Source organism: Puma concolor, chromosome B2 (genome assembly GCF_028749965.1).
Source record: "Puma concolor isolate L17-30 chromosome B2, mPumCon1.1.hap2, whole genome shotgun sequence".
Lineage (NCBI taxonomy): Eukaryota > Metazoa > Chordata > Mammalia > Carnivora > Felidae > Puma > Puma concolor.
Window position 1 is genome coordinate 26,313,055 of NC_141671.1, and position 16,150 is coordinate 26,329,204.

Here is a 16,150-nt window from a genome sequence, read left to right on the forward strand (position 1 = left end):
AGAGACTCTTAAAAACTGAGAACAAACAGAGGGTTGATGGGGGGTGGGAGGAAGGGGAGGGTGGATGATGGGTATTGAGGAGGGCACCTTTTGGGATGAGCACTGGGTGTTGTATGGAAACCAATTTGACAATAAATTTCATATATTGAAAAAAAAAACTGAGAACAAACTGAGGGTTGATGGAGGGGGAGGGAGGGGAGGGTGGGTGATGGGTATTGAGGAGGGCACCTTTTGGGATGAGCACTGGGTGTTGTATGGAAACCAATTTGACAATAAATTTCATATATTGAAAAAATAAAAAAATAAAAAAATTTAAAAAAAGAATAATTCTTCTCTAAAACACATATTTCAAGGGGCGCCTGGGTGGCTGAATCGGTTGAGCGTCCGACTTCGGCCCAGGTCATGATCTTGCAGTCTGTGAGTTTGAGCCCCGCGTTGGGCTCTGTGCTGACAGCTCAGAGCCTGGAGCTTGCTTCAGATTCTGTGTCTCCCTCTCTCTCTGCCCCTCCCCCGCTCATGCTCTCTCTCTCTCTCTCTCTCTCTCTCTCTCTCTGTCTCTCACTCTGTCAAAAATAAATAAACATTAAAAAAAATTTAAAAAATAAAATAAAACACATATTTCAGGAAATCAGAATGTAAGGAATAGTGTTATCTGGTAAATGGTCTCCAAATTATTTTGATTTTGCACTGTTATCAGTAACATACATTTAAGTGTATCCCAATAGGTTTATTTATAAATTATGTACATTGATAAGCAGTACATGTATATTTATTTTTATGAGTAAATTTAATATATTACTGATTTACATTTATATTTACATATAAATATATTTACATTTATTTATACATTTATACATATATACATATGTGCATATATACATATTTATACATTTATACATATATTTACATTTATATTTACATATATTACTGATACTTATAAATTATATATGTGTTCAATTTTATTAACACATGTTTTAAAAAATATGTAAAGTATAAATTTTAAAAGAATGGAAAACAAATAGAAATGAGTTCTAACGTTTCCTTTACATTCCCTGAAGACTATTTTGGATGCACTCTGGGTACATACTCTGCACTCAGGACACCAGCCTAGAAAACCGTACAGAGTGGAGAGAGCAAAACTACGTTTTTAATACTTGCCCATTTTGGGTCCCCTTTCTTCCCTGTGTCATTCTAAATGCATCGATGGATTATTATAAAAGGAATCCATATGCAGATATAGAAGTATTTATTAAGTGAAGGAATAAGTGAATTTGTGTGAAATGAGGCCCTCTTGCTCATCTTGGTAATCAGTGTGAATTTAGCAGAGGAACGTAGTCTCTGATACGATTTTTATCCATTAACAGAGGGTGATATTAATCCTTACAGAAATATCATGCTTGATAACACTGTTATGTCCTCTCTCATCAGTAGAAAATATGTTCATCTTTGAATAAGTTGTATCTACAGACTTGTGCTTCCTATTTTAGCAACTTCTGTGTGTAATAGGGAAACACAAAGTGAAAATTCTTTGTACTGAAGTTGCTGCCCAGAAACAGAAAAGGAGAAATACAACCTCTGTGTTTTGGAAACGCTTCAGTTCAAAGTTCCTCTAGATGTCAGTATTACATAGAGAAATGAAAATATAATAGCCTATGGCAATGAATAAAGACCTTCTTACCTTATTTAAATGGTAAAACATATGTGATATGTAATTGACAAAGAAAAATAACAGCCTCATTTGGAAGCTAGTTTCTAATATTCCTCAGAATCGACAGCTTCTCCTATTGGTCACCTCAGACTGCTCCACCCAAAGAATGTTGGCACAACTGGTGGTCATTTGCCACCAACACTTCGATGACCTTAGAGGCAAATGTTCATCGATTTGGCACTCCATGGAGTCTTACCATCAAATTCTCAATTTTACATATTTTGATGAACTGAAATTGATTGATACATACCAGTTTTCACTATTAAGTCTACCTATGTTCATGTCATCAAGAATAAATTCAGAAGCACAATGCTTATCCACCAGGAGTTTTCATTTCAAAAGAGAAACACCGAAAGACACTAAAAGACAAAATTATACAATATCTTAAACACAGATAAGATAGTTGTTAAACTACCTTATTTGACCAATTGACTTATTTTCTAAGTTGGACTTAAATTCTATCTCTCTCTTGCCTCTCTTTTATGTTAATTCCAATCTTTTGACTGACACATATTTATTTCTTCACTCTACTAATTTCTTTCAATTTTACACCCTTGTCTCTTAATCTTCTTTCTTATCTCTTGTGGTATGTGCTGTGTGATAGATATTCAGTAAATACTAACAACGTATCTTGCCTATAATCCTCTATCTTTTTTTAATAAGTGACAGTACAATGTAGTAATTAAGAAAGAGCACAGAATACAGTTGGCTAAGTGGCCGACTTTGGCTCAGGTCATGATCTCACGGCTTCTGAGTTTGAGCTCCGTTTTGGGCTCTGTGCTGACAGCTCAGAGCCTGGAGCCTGCTTCAGATTCTGTGTCTCCATCTTTATTCCCCTCCCCCACTCATGCTTTGTCTCTTTCTCTCTCTCTCAAAAATAAATAAACATTAAAAAAATTAAAAAAAAAATGAAAGAGCACAGAATGAAGTAGACAACTGATTAATAATCTTGGTTAAATCATTTCTGAACTATATAACCCTCAGAAATTACCCAATATCATTATAAAATGGGGCTAATAGTGTCTCTATCCCAAAGGGTTGCTATGAGAATCAACAGAGTTAATAACATGCTTAGAAATATGCGTAGTATGAAGACAGGGCTTAGTGTATATTAGCCATCATCATCATCAAAATCATCACCACTATCATTATCATTGTCGTCATCATCATCATCATCATCACCACCACTATCATCATCATTGACATCATCACTACCACCATCATCATCATCGACATCATCACCACCACCATCATCACCATCAATCACTATATTTCAGTGTCTGGGCTAAGTGCCAAGGACTCAAAGATGAATCAGTCTTTTTGCCCATTTAAGGCCCACAAGCTAGTGGGAAACTGACAGGAAAAAAAAATGTTTAAAAGTGTTGGAAGTGATTCTGGGATGGGCACATAAACTGAGTGCTGTGTGCAGAGAAGAGAGCAACTGGCTTTGCCTGAGCAAGTGGAAGAACATTTTTCCTGCACTTTCACTTAAAAGAAGTTACAGACTCTGAGGTTCTCATCTCTAATTTTGGTTTTACACAGATTTACTAAACATATCTCTGTGTTTCCAGGTCTCTATATGAAAAATGGAAATGCTCTGAACCTATGGTATTGTCCCTTGGATTATTTAAAAGTACATTTGCAGTTTGTCTTGAAGACTCCAAGCTGCGCTTACACAGCGTTTCATGCTTGCAAGTCACCCGAAGGCAAATTTTGCTCTTTCCAAAGAAAAGAAGACTGATTCTTTGGGCATTCATACAATTTCATTAATTTACATTGCATAACTTCAGAATTTTGTGATTATTTGGGTGGATGGGGCTAATATTTACCTTTTATATGGCATTTAAGAAAAGTTTGCTAAGCAAATTCAGAGAAGCCAGGACTCTGAGAAGGATGTTTATCTGCTTAGGAAAGGGGCCATCTGTTTTAAGCAGTGTGAAAGCTCATTTATGAAAGCTTACTTACTTTAGTCTTCTGCTTTCTGGTTTATAAAACCTATTCAGATATATCCTCTCATTTTCATTTGATTTATATGTGAACCATATCAAGACAATACAAGCAGAGGTCACAAGTGACACATACATTATCAACATCCTTTAATCTATTCACGAAGATGGGCCTTCTTTTACAAACAATGCCAGAGTTTAACAGAATTTTTTTCAAAATAGTGAGTCCATTTGTTTCCAAATATTGTAGTCTATACATGAAATGAAGGGTTTCATTAATTCAGACTGTCCTGCTTTCTAAATTACTATTAATTTTAGTGGGTTTTTTTTTTTCTGTATTTGAATCATGTAATACAGTGGTTTTCAGTCTGGGATGATTTTGTCCTGGGGGACACTAGCAATTTCTGGAGACATTTTTGGATATTATAGCTGGGAGGGAAGGTATCATCGTCATCTGGTGGGTAGAGGACAGAGATGCTGCTAAACATTCTATAATTCTCATAACATTTTCCACGACCAAGAATTACCCACCCCATGTGTCAGTAGTGCTGAGGTTGAGAAACCCTGATGTAATTAATATGTGACTTCAATTACTCAATTGTGTATCTACAGGGTAAGGAGAAGGCACAGTCACACCCTGGGCTGAAGGAAACGGCACCTGTCAAAGGCAAAAGGACATTGGCCCTCACAGGTAACATCTTTAGAAGACTAGATATTTATGGATCAAGAAAGCTCTGGTATGACAGTCCTGTTGTCATTCTTCTTATTCAGAGGGAGTCACATGTTCATAAAGCCCTTTGTCGGGAGAAGTGCTGTTTGAATATCTTTATCTGATTGGCTTTGGGTCCTACTAATTACTAACTAGAAAATCTTTGGGAACCCAGCTGTCAGTCAATTGGTCATGTTCACTTCCACTTTGCTTTTCAAAAGCTTATATCTTCTGATAAAAAGAAACATGAATAGAAATGCCATTATGTGAAGACAAAATTATACTGATCACATGCGTCCTCCATTAAAATATTTTGTGGCTTTTAGAGAGATCTTCCCAGAAGAACCAGCTCTCCTCTGAGAAGGAAAAGGTTAATAAACTCAACAAGAAAAATTCTGAGAAGACCAATGCCTCTCTAGCTCAGAGAAGTTTTGTCACATTTCATACAGAAAGACCTCAAGACGAGGTAGAAGATTTTGCCCTAAGAAATTCCATAGAGTCAAGAGAAAATATAGACACAAGAGACATTTCAAGCACAGAGAGACTGAACAGACAAGAAAAGATTAGTGCTGGAGATGATAAACAAGCCTCTGTGGATAAAAATGAACTTCCAGTGTTCAAAGGAGAGAAAAATGGGCTTCGTTCTAAGGAAGACACTAGTGAAAGAGAAGTTGAGAAAAAAGGAGGACCAGCAATTGCAAATGAAACAGTGTTGGACAAGTGTTCAAATAAAAAGCAGTATGTTGATAAAACTAATGGTGATCAAGTCTATGAAAGGTAGGGCTTAAAGCATCACACACCTACAACTGATGTTTTTGGTAGATCTATGTGCTGTTGAAACTTAAGGCCATATCAAAAGAATAACTGAAGTGAGTTTTTAAAGCAATGGTTTAGAAAACGGTTTCCCAGCTTCTGTGGGTTTTTCTTGGCCATGTTCTCTTGCTATTACTTTTTCTTCTTGCCTGTGAAATTTTCAGGCATTTTTATTGTTTTCTCCTACCAACTGATAGGCAAAGATAATGATTTTTATCAATCAATATTTTCTAGAGATCAAATAAAAAGTTCTTATTTTCAGCAATATGGAGCACATCCTTTCTAAGATCAGGAATTGAATAGTGATCAGATTTATCTGTAAGTTAAAAAGCTAATTCTTAAAAAGTTTACCCACCCCATTATAGATGATAAATTGTCTGTTTTCTAGAATATTTTGAGGATTGAGTAAGAAGTAGATTATTGAATGACTCTTCCTCAACTGCAAAGTTTCACATATAAATGCAGAATTATTCAGCCAATTATAATCAACTACTCTGTGTTATAATGGATCACAGAATCTATCTGGACAGAGTGTCCAAATTATATGTGAGTTTTTTAGGGAATTACAATATAATTTTTATTTCATTTATTAATAATGTATTTGACACCTAATTATGGAGAAAAATCTAATTTTGTAAGAATTAAACATAAAGACTATTGTTTATTAAGAAAATCCATCACTGCAAAGATGTGCTTGGTAAGGTCTGGAGCTGTTAAAAAACTGAAGTTAGTTCAATTCTTTCATCAATAAAGGTTTACATCTCTCTGTTAATATTCAGAGAGATGATTGCATCCTTTATTATACTTTAATTTAGTAATTTCTCTCTTCTATAAGAAAAGGAAGTGAAAAAAATGAAGATCGAATTAGCTAGGTATTCATAAAATGACTACTCTTGTAAAGGGCCAGTGGACAACTTGCGGGGCACAATGAGGTCATCAGGGAGAGTTTCTGGGATCGTAGTTATCTATACCTGTTCTTGTGCTGCTTAGTTTGATGGGGAAGCATACTGCTCTATTTTATCCCAAATGCTGAAACAGCCAACTCTCTATCATGAAGCTTATGACCCTTCACCAAAACACCCTGTTAAGGAAGCTTTAGTTCTAAGAATTTTGACCATCTGAAAGTTATCTCCTTGAATCTTTGAGAGCTGCAGCTGGATTTTATTTTCCAGGTGTATCAGCAATGTAAAAGCCATTTCTACATCACGAATCCCGGAAAATTCAGCAATAGCACCCATTTTCCAGAATGCTGAGCAAGCAAAGCATATTGGCAGCAGCAAGCGGCGGGTGACGGAGGAGTGCTTCATCAAAGAGGACAACAAAAAGAGCAGAATAGATGTAGCGAGTACAGGTGAAGGACATGCATTTAGGACACAGGAAACCAGACAAGCCCAGGGGAGCTTACAAGGCAACCCCCTGGAATCTGCTGGAATTAAGACCTCCAGACAGCAAGATCTGGTGACCCCATTGGGTAGGAAATGGCTTTTGTTTCAGTCTTTTGAAGCTTCTTAACCTTTTTCCAGCAAGCATTTCCAACTAAATTTCACTTAGCCTAACAGCCTGAAGGAGACATAATGCCATACTGATGCCATTTGTGTTTGTAACTCAATCACCTTTTTTTTTTTTTGTCTGAAGAGATGAATGCCACCAAGAGAATTCTTTCATGACTTCTTTAGTTTCCAGCATTTTTACGATGTGAGAGATGAATGTCTATATCAAGTCAGTTTCCTGGAGACTTCTATTATCTGAATTTTTAAAAATATTAACACTTGGCAGAGTGCCTAGCACAAGATAAGTGCTCGAGAATTATACGTTGAATAAATTTAAAGTTCTGAAGGCAAAGTTATTATTTACTCACCTCCCTTTTTATCCTTTGTGTGCATGTAAGAAGCTGCCTGTGGTAGACGCTTAAATAAGTAATAAATGGGGAAATGAATAGGTTCACGGAAAGCAAGCCATGGAAAAGTAGAAAGAATACTGCAATATTACTGAGTATGTGTTTTAGAACCAATCGGGGTGTGGACTAGAGTTTAAACACTTAGGGGAAATTTGAGAGCTGTATAATACGTCCTTAGCCAGCTTTACTGGTTCTTTTATTTCCAGCCAAGAAAAATTCATCTTTGTGCTTTTAATGTACCTTAAATAAAGGTTAAAATATTTTGGAAAGTAATATATAATAATATCAAACATTTCAATGACATGAAAAAAAACTTTTCATCTTTCTCTCTTTGCTTTAATCAAAATAATGGATATTATCAATGGTGCCTTTTTATTTCGTGGCTCAGTTTCTCATGTTCGAATTTTCATTTTGGGCTTGGGAGGATCACCTATGTGAACCATATTGCAGTTGGAGATTTTCAACTACTGTGACATTTCTAAAAGTTGTTCTGAAGATGGTATAAACCATAGTTTTGTGGTCCTGACATTCTTTCTCAAAGATGTCAGGTATCACCTACATGAATTACAGATCATAATATGAAATAAAAGCATATATTCTCAGGATTATTAGGAATAAAATAAATGGATCATTTATTTTATTATTAAATGAGCAACATTTTATTCTAATTTTTTAAAACATTTATTCATTTCTGAGAGGCAGAGTGAGGAAGGGGCAGAGAGAGAGAGAGGGAGACACAGAATTGGAAATAGGCTCTAGTCTCTGAGCTGACGCACTGAACCCGATGTGGGGTTCAAATCCATGAACCATGAGATCATGACCTGAGCTGAAGGGAGGCACTTAACCAACTGAGCCATCCAGGCGCCCTTTGCAACATTTTATTCTGAGACCCAATCGTGGTGCTGGAAAGAGGTCTGACTGCTTAACAAGTGGCCCTTCTTTTCCTCTTATCTTCTAGATGATGTCCCAGCTCCTCCTGCCCCCTTTAATCACCGTATTGTGACAGCCAAGCAAGCAGCAGTCAACAGTTTTTACACTGTGAGCAGAACTGAAATTTTAGGAGGGTAAGTAATGCTCAATTTAATCCTCTTTCAACAAAAGAAGAGCGTTTTCAAAGAGACAGATTCTGAAGATTTCATAAAGTGTTTGCTAGTCTTGACCTGAGAACCAGAAACATCATAAACAAACATTTTAAGAGATTTTAACCATTTCTGAAAATCGCCACTGATGTCAGAAAGATTGATGTGGGGACAGTGACTAAACTCCACATTTATTATCTGCTTTACTTCCCATGTTGTAATGTCTGAAAGTGGGACAAACCCCATGTGAGTCACCAGAAGGTTTAGAAGCTGTCCAAAACTTGAAAACGGAGACACTAAATGTAGAAATGAGTGAACACAGTGTATTTCTTGTGGCATATATCTTTTTTATCACTGTTGTTGGTTTTCCATTTAGGTTTTTACTGGATTAATTATTATTATCCACTTCAACTGATTACTTCCCTCACTGAAGAATTTATTTGAAGGACATCTAAATGTATTTGAATTTATTTCAAATACAAATTTATTTCAAATGTCAAAGGACATCTAAATTTATTTGAAGGACATCCTCCTGAAGAAGGAAGAAAGAGTAAAGCCCATCAGAGACCAAGTTTATTCCTAGGAGATATTCCTCTTCGATGTCAATCACAACCCCCCTTTGATGTTTTGTCATTTAAAGTCTAAAGTATAAAGTTTACTGCCCTCAGCATATCTATGTGAAATAGCAAGAGGAAGCAGACCATTTTTACTAATAGGCCCCAAATTTCCTTACCAACACATGGAAAATATGCATAGCAACTATTGTGCATGTTTCTGCATTGGTCAGTGGGGGTGTGGTCAATATTTGTGAAGTCCCTTCTTCCTCTTTCTGTTCCATATTTTTTCTGCCCTCCACCATGAGGAACCACCTGAATGTTTTACTCCTCAGCCTGTTGATTAGAGAGAACGCCCCTCAAGACTGTGAGGGAGGGCAGAGAGAGGAAAGGGAATTCTAACATGTGAATAGGTGCCATGGGAGTCTTTAGCATTACTCCACATAGCAGCTCATTTTGGTCTTCGGGGACATTAATGGCAAGCCAGCAACTGTTTCTCTGAAGGAGAAAAGTTTTTTGCAGAAGAGGCTTTGCAACAATTCCCAAGGCATTTTCTTAATCAGTAGCCATATGTGAGGTGCCTGGGGCTGTGTTTATGTGCTCCATTAAAGAGACTGCATCTGGAAAAGTAGTTGGAATTAAAGTCATCACTTGGTTTTGTTTACAGTAATGTCATTCTCTAAGACCCATCTGTTTCTGCACAGGTGTGTGGCTAAGTTGAGTGGGATGTGGTGGTAGTCACCACCCTGCCTTGTCAGTTATTGCCACCACCCTCACCTCTGCAGTTCTCCAGGACTGTGGTGGACCTTAGGTTCACAGTGTTGTTCAGGAAGCTTCCCCTTTCTACCCTGCCATGATAGCCACATTGCACAAGCAGGCACCTGTGCTCTATTTTACTAACTCAGGAATCAAAGCAAGAAGTCAAATTTAAAAAAAAATGTTTATTTATTTTGAGAGAGAGAGGGAGAGAGAGAAAGCACGTGTGCATGTGAGAGGGGGAGGGGCAGAGAGAGAGGGAGAGAGAATCCTAAGCAGGCCCCACACTGTCAGCACAGAGCCCGATGTGAGGCTCTATCTCACGAACCGTGAGATCATGACCTGAGCCAAAATCCAGAGTCAGATGCTTAACTGACTGAGCCACCCAGACAATCCAAGAAGTCACATTTTAAAATTGTTAATGATTGTGTATTTCTGTATGTGATCACATTTGTAAGAAGCTGTCTTTCATAGTATATATAAATTTATATCCAAGCTAAACTGTTGAACATTTTATAGGTGATTATGCAATATGAATTTTTATTATATTTATCTATATGCAATATTGTTATTATTTTATTTATATGCAGTTTCCAAGAATAATTTTACAATCCTTGCCTATAGCCTGTATTATTCATATGCTTACAAAGCCTAGTTTATTACATTCATATGTATTCAGAAAGATTCTATTTTTTTCTATAACACAAGTTGTTAAATTCTAGGGGGCATTTGAATCACCCAAGGAATGTTGTGAAAATATAGATTCTGGGGCCTCACCCTGTATTCTTGCCTCAATAGTTCTGGGTAGGACCGGGAAACCCCTCAGCAGATTCAATGACCATGACCAATAGACACACGTTGACATTGTTTTAGAAGTTTATTGGCTGCAGTAGATGCACTAATAGGTTTGCTCATTCAAACCCCAAAGGAGAAATGCCCTGACAACCCCATCTTCCACTTGGCCCTACCTCATGCTATACACGTGCTCTTCTCTGGCAGGGGGCGCTTTGGCCAGGTACACAAGTGTGAAGAGAAAGCAACAGGTCTGAAGCTGGCAGCTAAGATCATCAAGACCAGAGGCACAAAGGATAAGGTAAAGGCCGTGCAACGTGGATCTCTCCTTACCCTCATCTTCGCCTCACTAAAGCACCTTTCCTTCTTCTTAGGATGAAGTAAAGAACGAGATCAACATCATGAACCAGCTGGATCATGTGAACCTCATTCAGCTCTATGATGCCTTTGAGTCTAAGAATGACATTGTGCTGGTCATGGAGTAGTGAGTGTTCTCCTTGCCCCTCCCTCCCCTGAACCAATGCATGCACCCATCCAGATCATCCCACAGAACCCATGACTATGCGGCTGTAGCTCTTCCCTGCTTCAGAAGTCATTAGATCCATGCTTGGTGCACCTTTGATTCTGATTGGTGTATATTAGACAATTGCATCAGTTTCAGAAGGAAAATTACTTAGGAATACGCATCTCCATGTGTGACTTTACTGAGATGAAGTAGAATGACAGCATAGATGTAGTTTTATATCGAAGTTATACTGTCAAATATCCAGCTTAAATATTATTCTGGTTAACCTGGAGGAACATGACCTTTGACCTACATTTTATTTTCGACTTAATCATTAATGCAAAGTTCACATCAAATTCTTAATAATTAGGGTTAAGATAGTTTCATTTAAATCACTTTTATAGAAAATTAATAGGTATTTAGTTAGAAAATGAGTAGCTTTAACTAACGCTGAATTAGTATTGTGATTCGGTTCATTCTTTCCTCTGCTTGGGGTTTCTTTATCATTGTACAGTAGAAATTTTGGATAATAAAAAGTCCAGCATCAGAAGCACATAGAAACACTTTAACACTGAAATTAGTCTGAGAAGACCTTGTTTGACCTTCGTTTGGTATTTGGGATTCCTCTCCCTGCCTTTGTAGAGTCTTCTTTATCTTCTATGTGTTAAAGAATGGCAGATGTGGACTCACCCCAGAGCTGCAGCCACTGGATGACAGAGACCTTAAGACTTTCTAGTTGTGAAATTGATGATAGCTAAAGTTAAGGTCTTCAGCCTAAGCATCATCTAACTGAGAGAGTGACAGAGGTGAAGAAATCACTCTGTGCACACATTCCTTGGAAGAGTTATGGGAGCTTAAACACCGGGCTGCCACTATAAGAAATGGCTGTAGGACTCATGACTCAGGACTTTGTTCCTCTTCCCTCTTCAGCGTGGATGGAGGGGAGCTGTTTGATCGCATCATCGATGACAACTACAATCTGACCGAGTTTGACACCATCCTGTTCATCAAGCAAATATGTGAGGGCATAAGACACATGCATCAGATGTACATTCTCCATTTGGATCTGAAGGTAGAACATATTTTGTATGGTATGAAATGTAAACCCCTCCCTCCCCTTCCTCCTCTGGATCAGTGGGCCCTGTCAGATACTATATACCAGCTTGGGAAATCCATGCTGGTATGAAGTGTTATGTTTGGGAATTAATAAAAATCTGGGTTCTTAATATCATCTCCTCATTTCCAACTTTTGTCACCCCCTAATATTTTCATGTCTGCATCTTTAGGGACTATTATCCAGATTCTTATAACTTGCTTGTGTTAAAGGAATCCATATGGGAGATGCTTTCCCTAAAAGTTTAGAACTAAAACCACCACCACCACCACCATGGTCTCCTTGTTGTGTCCCTCTCATTTTTAGAATAAGTAGGTGGGAGGATTTTAGCTAACTCAGAATTCACTAGTGGTAGCCAAACTTTCTATCTCCCCAAGCATCCCTAGCAGTCTCACAAATTTTTAGGAGGTTCTGAACGTTAGGGATTTGTTTTCTTGTGGGCATGGTAGAGCACTGGGTTGAAACCTATGGCAGAGTGGGATACAGGGCAGCCAGAAGGGTAGAACTAAAACGCTAAGGAGCAGAGAAGGCTGGTGGCATTATGATGGACATAGTGGGGAGCCTATGTGAGCAGCAGGGAGCCAAGCCACCTTCCTTTCTTCTTTTATTTAATGACCCTTCCCTTTTGATCTCTCTCCTATTATGAAGTGCCTAGAATTGGACTATACATAGTTACAACCAGTGAAAGACCCAAGCTCAATAACTCTGATCAGTTCTAATATTGGGGCTAAGTATCATAAGTTGCTTCTTCTTGTGTGGTTCAATCATTTTCTCATTTCCCTGTTTGCACAACATGACCATGATATAAAATACATATTCTATAGAACATACCATCTATTGCAAGTCATAGGGGATTGTAGAGCTAAACAAATCTAACTTCCTTAAGTCGGCTTCCATGGTCCTCTCTTCTTATAATTTGGCTTCCCTCACTGTCTTGATTTATGTGCACTACCTCTCCTATTCACAGGGCAGGAGGAAGTGGTCTATAAGACAATGTCATAGGTTAAAAATCATTAGCAAAGCCCTTGGCTACAAACTGAGTTCTGTAATGTGTATTTTCATGAAGCATTTTCAATGAGTATAGATATTCTGCAGATATCCCTAAAGGGATTTGATTGGCAACTGAAACTAGGACTTGACCTATCATAAGTCAAACAGCTCTGTATGTGGCTTCATAACATTGATTGAGGACTTGCAATGGGCAATTTTAGTTATGGCTTGTAGGTAAAGATAATAGTAAAGGCAAAAGCTGGGTGGGTCATTAAGGACCACTCATCCCTTGCAGAAGTCTCCTTGGAAGGAAAATGGCCAAAAATATTAAGAATTCTTGTTACCATGGAGGAGAGATTAAAGGTGACTTAAAAATGGTCTTCTTTATATTTTTCTGTGTTTCACAAATCTCATTCAAGGAATATGCTTTAATTTAATAATTAGAAAAAATTTAACTTTTTGAAGTATCCTCAAAACTGTTTCTTTACATTCAGCAAACATATTTTTATGTCACAGTATTCTTTGACAACTGAACAGCTTTATACATGATTGATCAGTTATTTGAGCATGAAACCAAATGCTCTTATGTAGCATCCATTCTCTATAAATAGCTTTTACTTGTAGACATCAGTTTTAGAGATATTCTAGAAAAGGGCCTCCAAAGACATTATGCCAACCAAACGGACCATTGAATATTGATAAGGAGACACTACTACATCATTTCATAAAGTGCTTAGTTTCTGATCTCATTTGAACCTACTCTCCACCCAGACAAACAGGGGAGGGACAGCCGTGATGCCACCTAAAAGGACATAGGATCTGGGGGATTCAGCAACTCAGCTAATGCACCCCAGCTCTTAGGAAAGAGTTGGAATTAGACCTTGAGAGTTCCAGGCAACTCTTTGAACACTTTATTTCTTTTTTTTATGGATGACCTTGACTTTATTACTTTTTTAATTTTTTAGAAGTTTATTTACTTTGAGAAAGAGAGAAAGAGAGAGAAGGAGCACAGGAGGGGCAGAGAGAGAGAGAGAATCCTAAGCAGGTTCCACATTGTCAGCGCAGAGCCTGATGTGGGCTTCAACTGATGAACCATGAGATCATGAACTGAGCTGAAATCAGATGCTTAACTGACTGAGCTTCCCAGGCACCCTGGCTGACTTTAAATGAAATTCCTTATTTTTCTCAGACCTCAGTTTTCCAGACTTAACAAATACAGACACACTTGTAAGACATTCTATAAACGCTGAGTTCCATGCAGTGCTGCTATCTACGCTTCTCCCTCTTCACCCAAGACAGTTGGATTGGCAGAGCAAAGTCTATCCAGAGTCAAACTCCAAGGGAACACTTAGTCAAGGGTTTAGGCATTGAGAAAAAACTCAGCAAAACTTTGGAATTGCTGAGAATGAAGAATGAACGGGGGGGAAGCCTTTCTCTTACACATGACTTTCTCAAAGAGTAAGCACAAAGGGAAATTCTGGAGGTCAGGAGCGTTCACGTTATATTGCATACTCAGTGTGGCTGTTTAAATGAATCAGGCCATTTCTCCTGGAACTCATAAATCCTTGGGAAAGATATTCCTCCAAGAAGGGGAAATTCATACTTAATAATTTTAGGGGGGCAGATGTCAAGTCTGAGACAGCCTCCACCAGTCCATTTGAAAGGTACTGAAGCAGCCCCCTTGTCTTTCTTTCCTCAAGGAGGCCTCTGACTGAACTCACACATTATGGTAAACTGCAGAACCAGGGAGAGGGACAGGCAGGGTAATGCAAGGTTGGCAGGGTACCCACAACCTCATCCACCACATAATTAAAGGAGAAAATACCCACACAGACAAGCCAGCCCCAAAGTGAAAGGCCTGATATGTTTTTCCTGAGCATCGTTGTATTTTTAGTTGTGGTTCGAGGACAATTTGAGTGAATGATGGTTGTTTTCATTGCTAATGTGTCTCTTTCTCCTGGCAGCCTGAGAATATCCTGTGTGTGAATCGGGATGCTAAACAAATAAAAATTATTGATTTTGGATTGGCCAGAAGGTATGTGTATTTGGACATAGGTACATGAATGAAGGTAGGGAGCATGATGGATGCCCTTTCTTTGCAAAGATAAATCTGATATACCTCTTGGTTTTATACTGTTATTTAGAATTAACTTAACAAAAATTATATCCCAGCCTTACCTTGCTGATTTTGGAATTGGAATGTTTAGAGGTTTCTACAGTGCATCTAAGAAAAAAATATAAAAAACTTAAAATCTAATACAGTAAAGTTATTAAATTTGAAGACGTTAATTTAGGATTTGTAATTTTCTCTTAGTCTTTTATAATTGTTCTATCTGTAAAGAGAAGATTTACTTTAAAAAATAGGTAGCGTACCCAAGATGGCAAAAGTTTCTGGTATACATAAGCTTCTTAAGTGAACAAAGAGTTTACGTAAACTTCAGCACATTAATGTTGAATATAAAATGAGTGTAAATTATTGCATTTCATTTATTCATTAATATGGGCTTATTCAAGCCACTGACATGTCAAAGATTTTATCAGTTTTCCTTTTGTTATAATTCAGGTGTTCTAATTATTCTGACTGGCTTTTCCCACCACTGTTTTAGATTATTGAGGCTTTAGAGTATGAATTATTACTCTTAAACTACTGGAATTTTTTTTTTTTACAATTTTTTAACACTATTTCTTAAATATGTGATTTCCTTTAAAGTCTGTGTATTTTAAATTTGCTGTTTGGCTGAAGTTATTTTGTCTAACAGACTGCATCTTTGCAGTTTCTATGATTGTTGACTTTTGATTGACCTTCTCCATCCCTCCACTTTGTTTCCTAAATTCTAGATACAAACCCAGAGAGAAGCTGAAGGTGAATTTTGGAACCCCAGAATTTCTTGCTCCTGAAGTTGTGAACTATGATTTTGTTTCCTTTCCCACTGACATGTGGAGTGTGGGCGTCATTGCCTATATGCTGTAAGCAGTTCTCCAGTCTCTCTGACACTCACAAATATGAATAAAAACCTTAAATTAGGCCTTTTAAAAGTAAATAGCATCGTGCCATATTGAGTCACTTTCTAGGCTCTGTGGATCCTGTGGGTGAAAGGAATAAATTCTTTTCCTGCACATCACCTGAAAAAGTAAATGTATGTCTACTTGTAATCACTTTAACTCTTAGGACACCACCTAATGCCATAAAAGTAATTAAAAAACATTAAAAAACAACGTGTGTCCTGATTCCCTAAATGACTAATGCTAGCCTTATTCCTCGGAGGTGACGCTCTGGTGTTTGCCCT

The 16,150-nt window shown here is 37.6% G+C and overlaps 1 protein-coding gene across 4 annotated transcripts in view; it reads left to right on the top strand.

Moving 5' to 3' along the window:
• The window catches only part of MYLK4 (myosin light chain kinase family member 4), an 86,688-nt gene that overhangs the window by 56,217 nt on the left and 14,321 nt on the right, over positions 1-16,150 (top strand). For 3 of the 4 annotated variants that reach the window (XM_086706435.1, XM_086706436.1, XM_086706437.1), the window contains 9 exons: positions 4,267-4,345; positions 4,690-5,140; positions 6,349-6,647; positions 8,032-8,137; positions 10,462-10,555; positions 10,629-10,738; positions 11,690-11,831; positions 14,828-14,898; positions 15,702-15,830. In XM_086706435.1, the coding sequence (XP_086562561.1) occupies positions 4,267-4,345; positions 4,690-5,140; positions 6,349-6,647; positions 8,032-8,137; positions 10,462-10,555; positions 10,629-10,738; positions 11,690-11,831; positions 14,828-14,898; positions 15,702-15,830 (1,481 nt within the window). The remainder of the gene's footprint in view (positions 1-4,266; positions 4,346-4,689; positions 5,141-6,348; positions 6,648-8,031; positions 8,138-10,461; positions 10,556-10,628; positions 10,739-11,689; positions 11,832-14,827; positions 14,899-15,701; positions 15,831-16,150) is intronic. The other variant, XM_086706438.1, reaches the window with a different exon arrangement.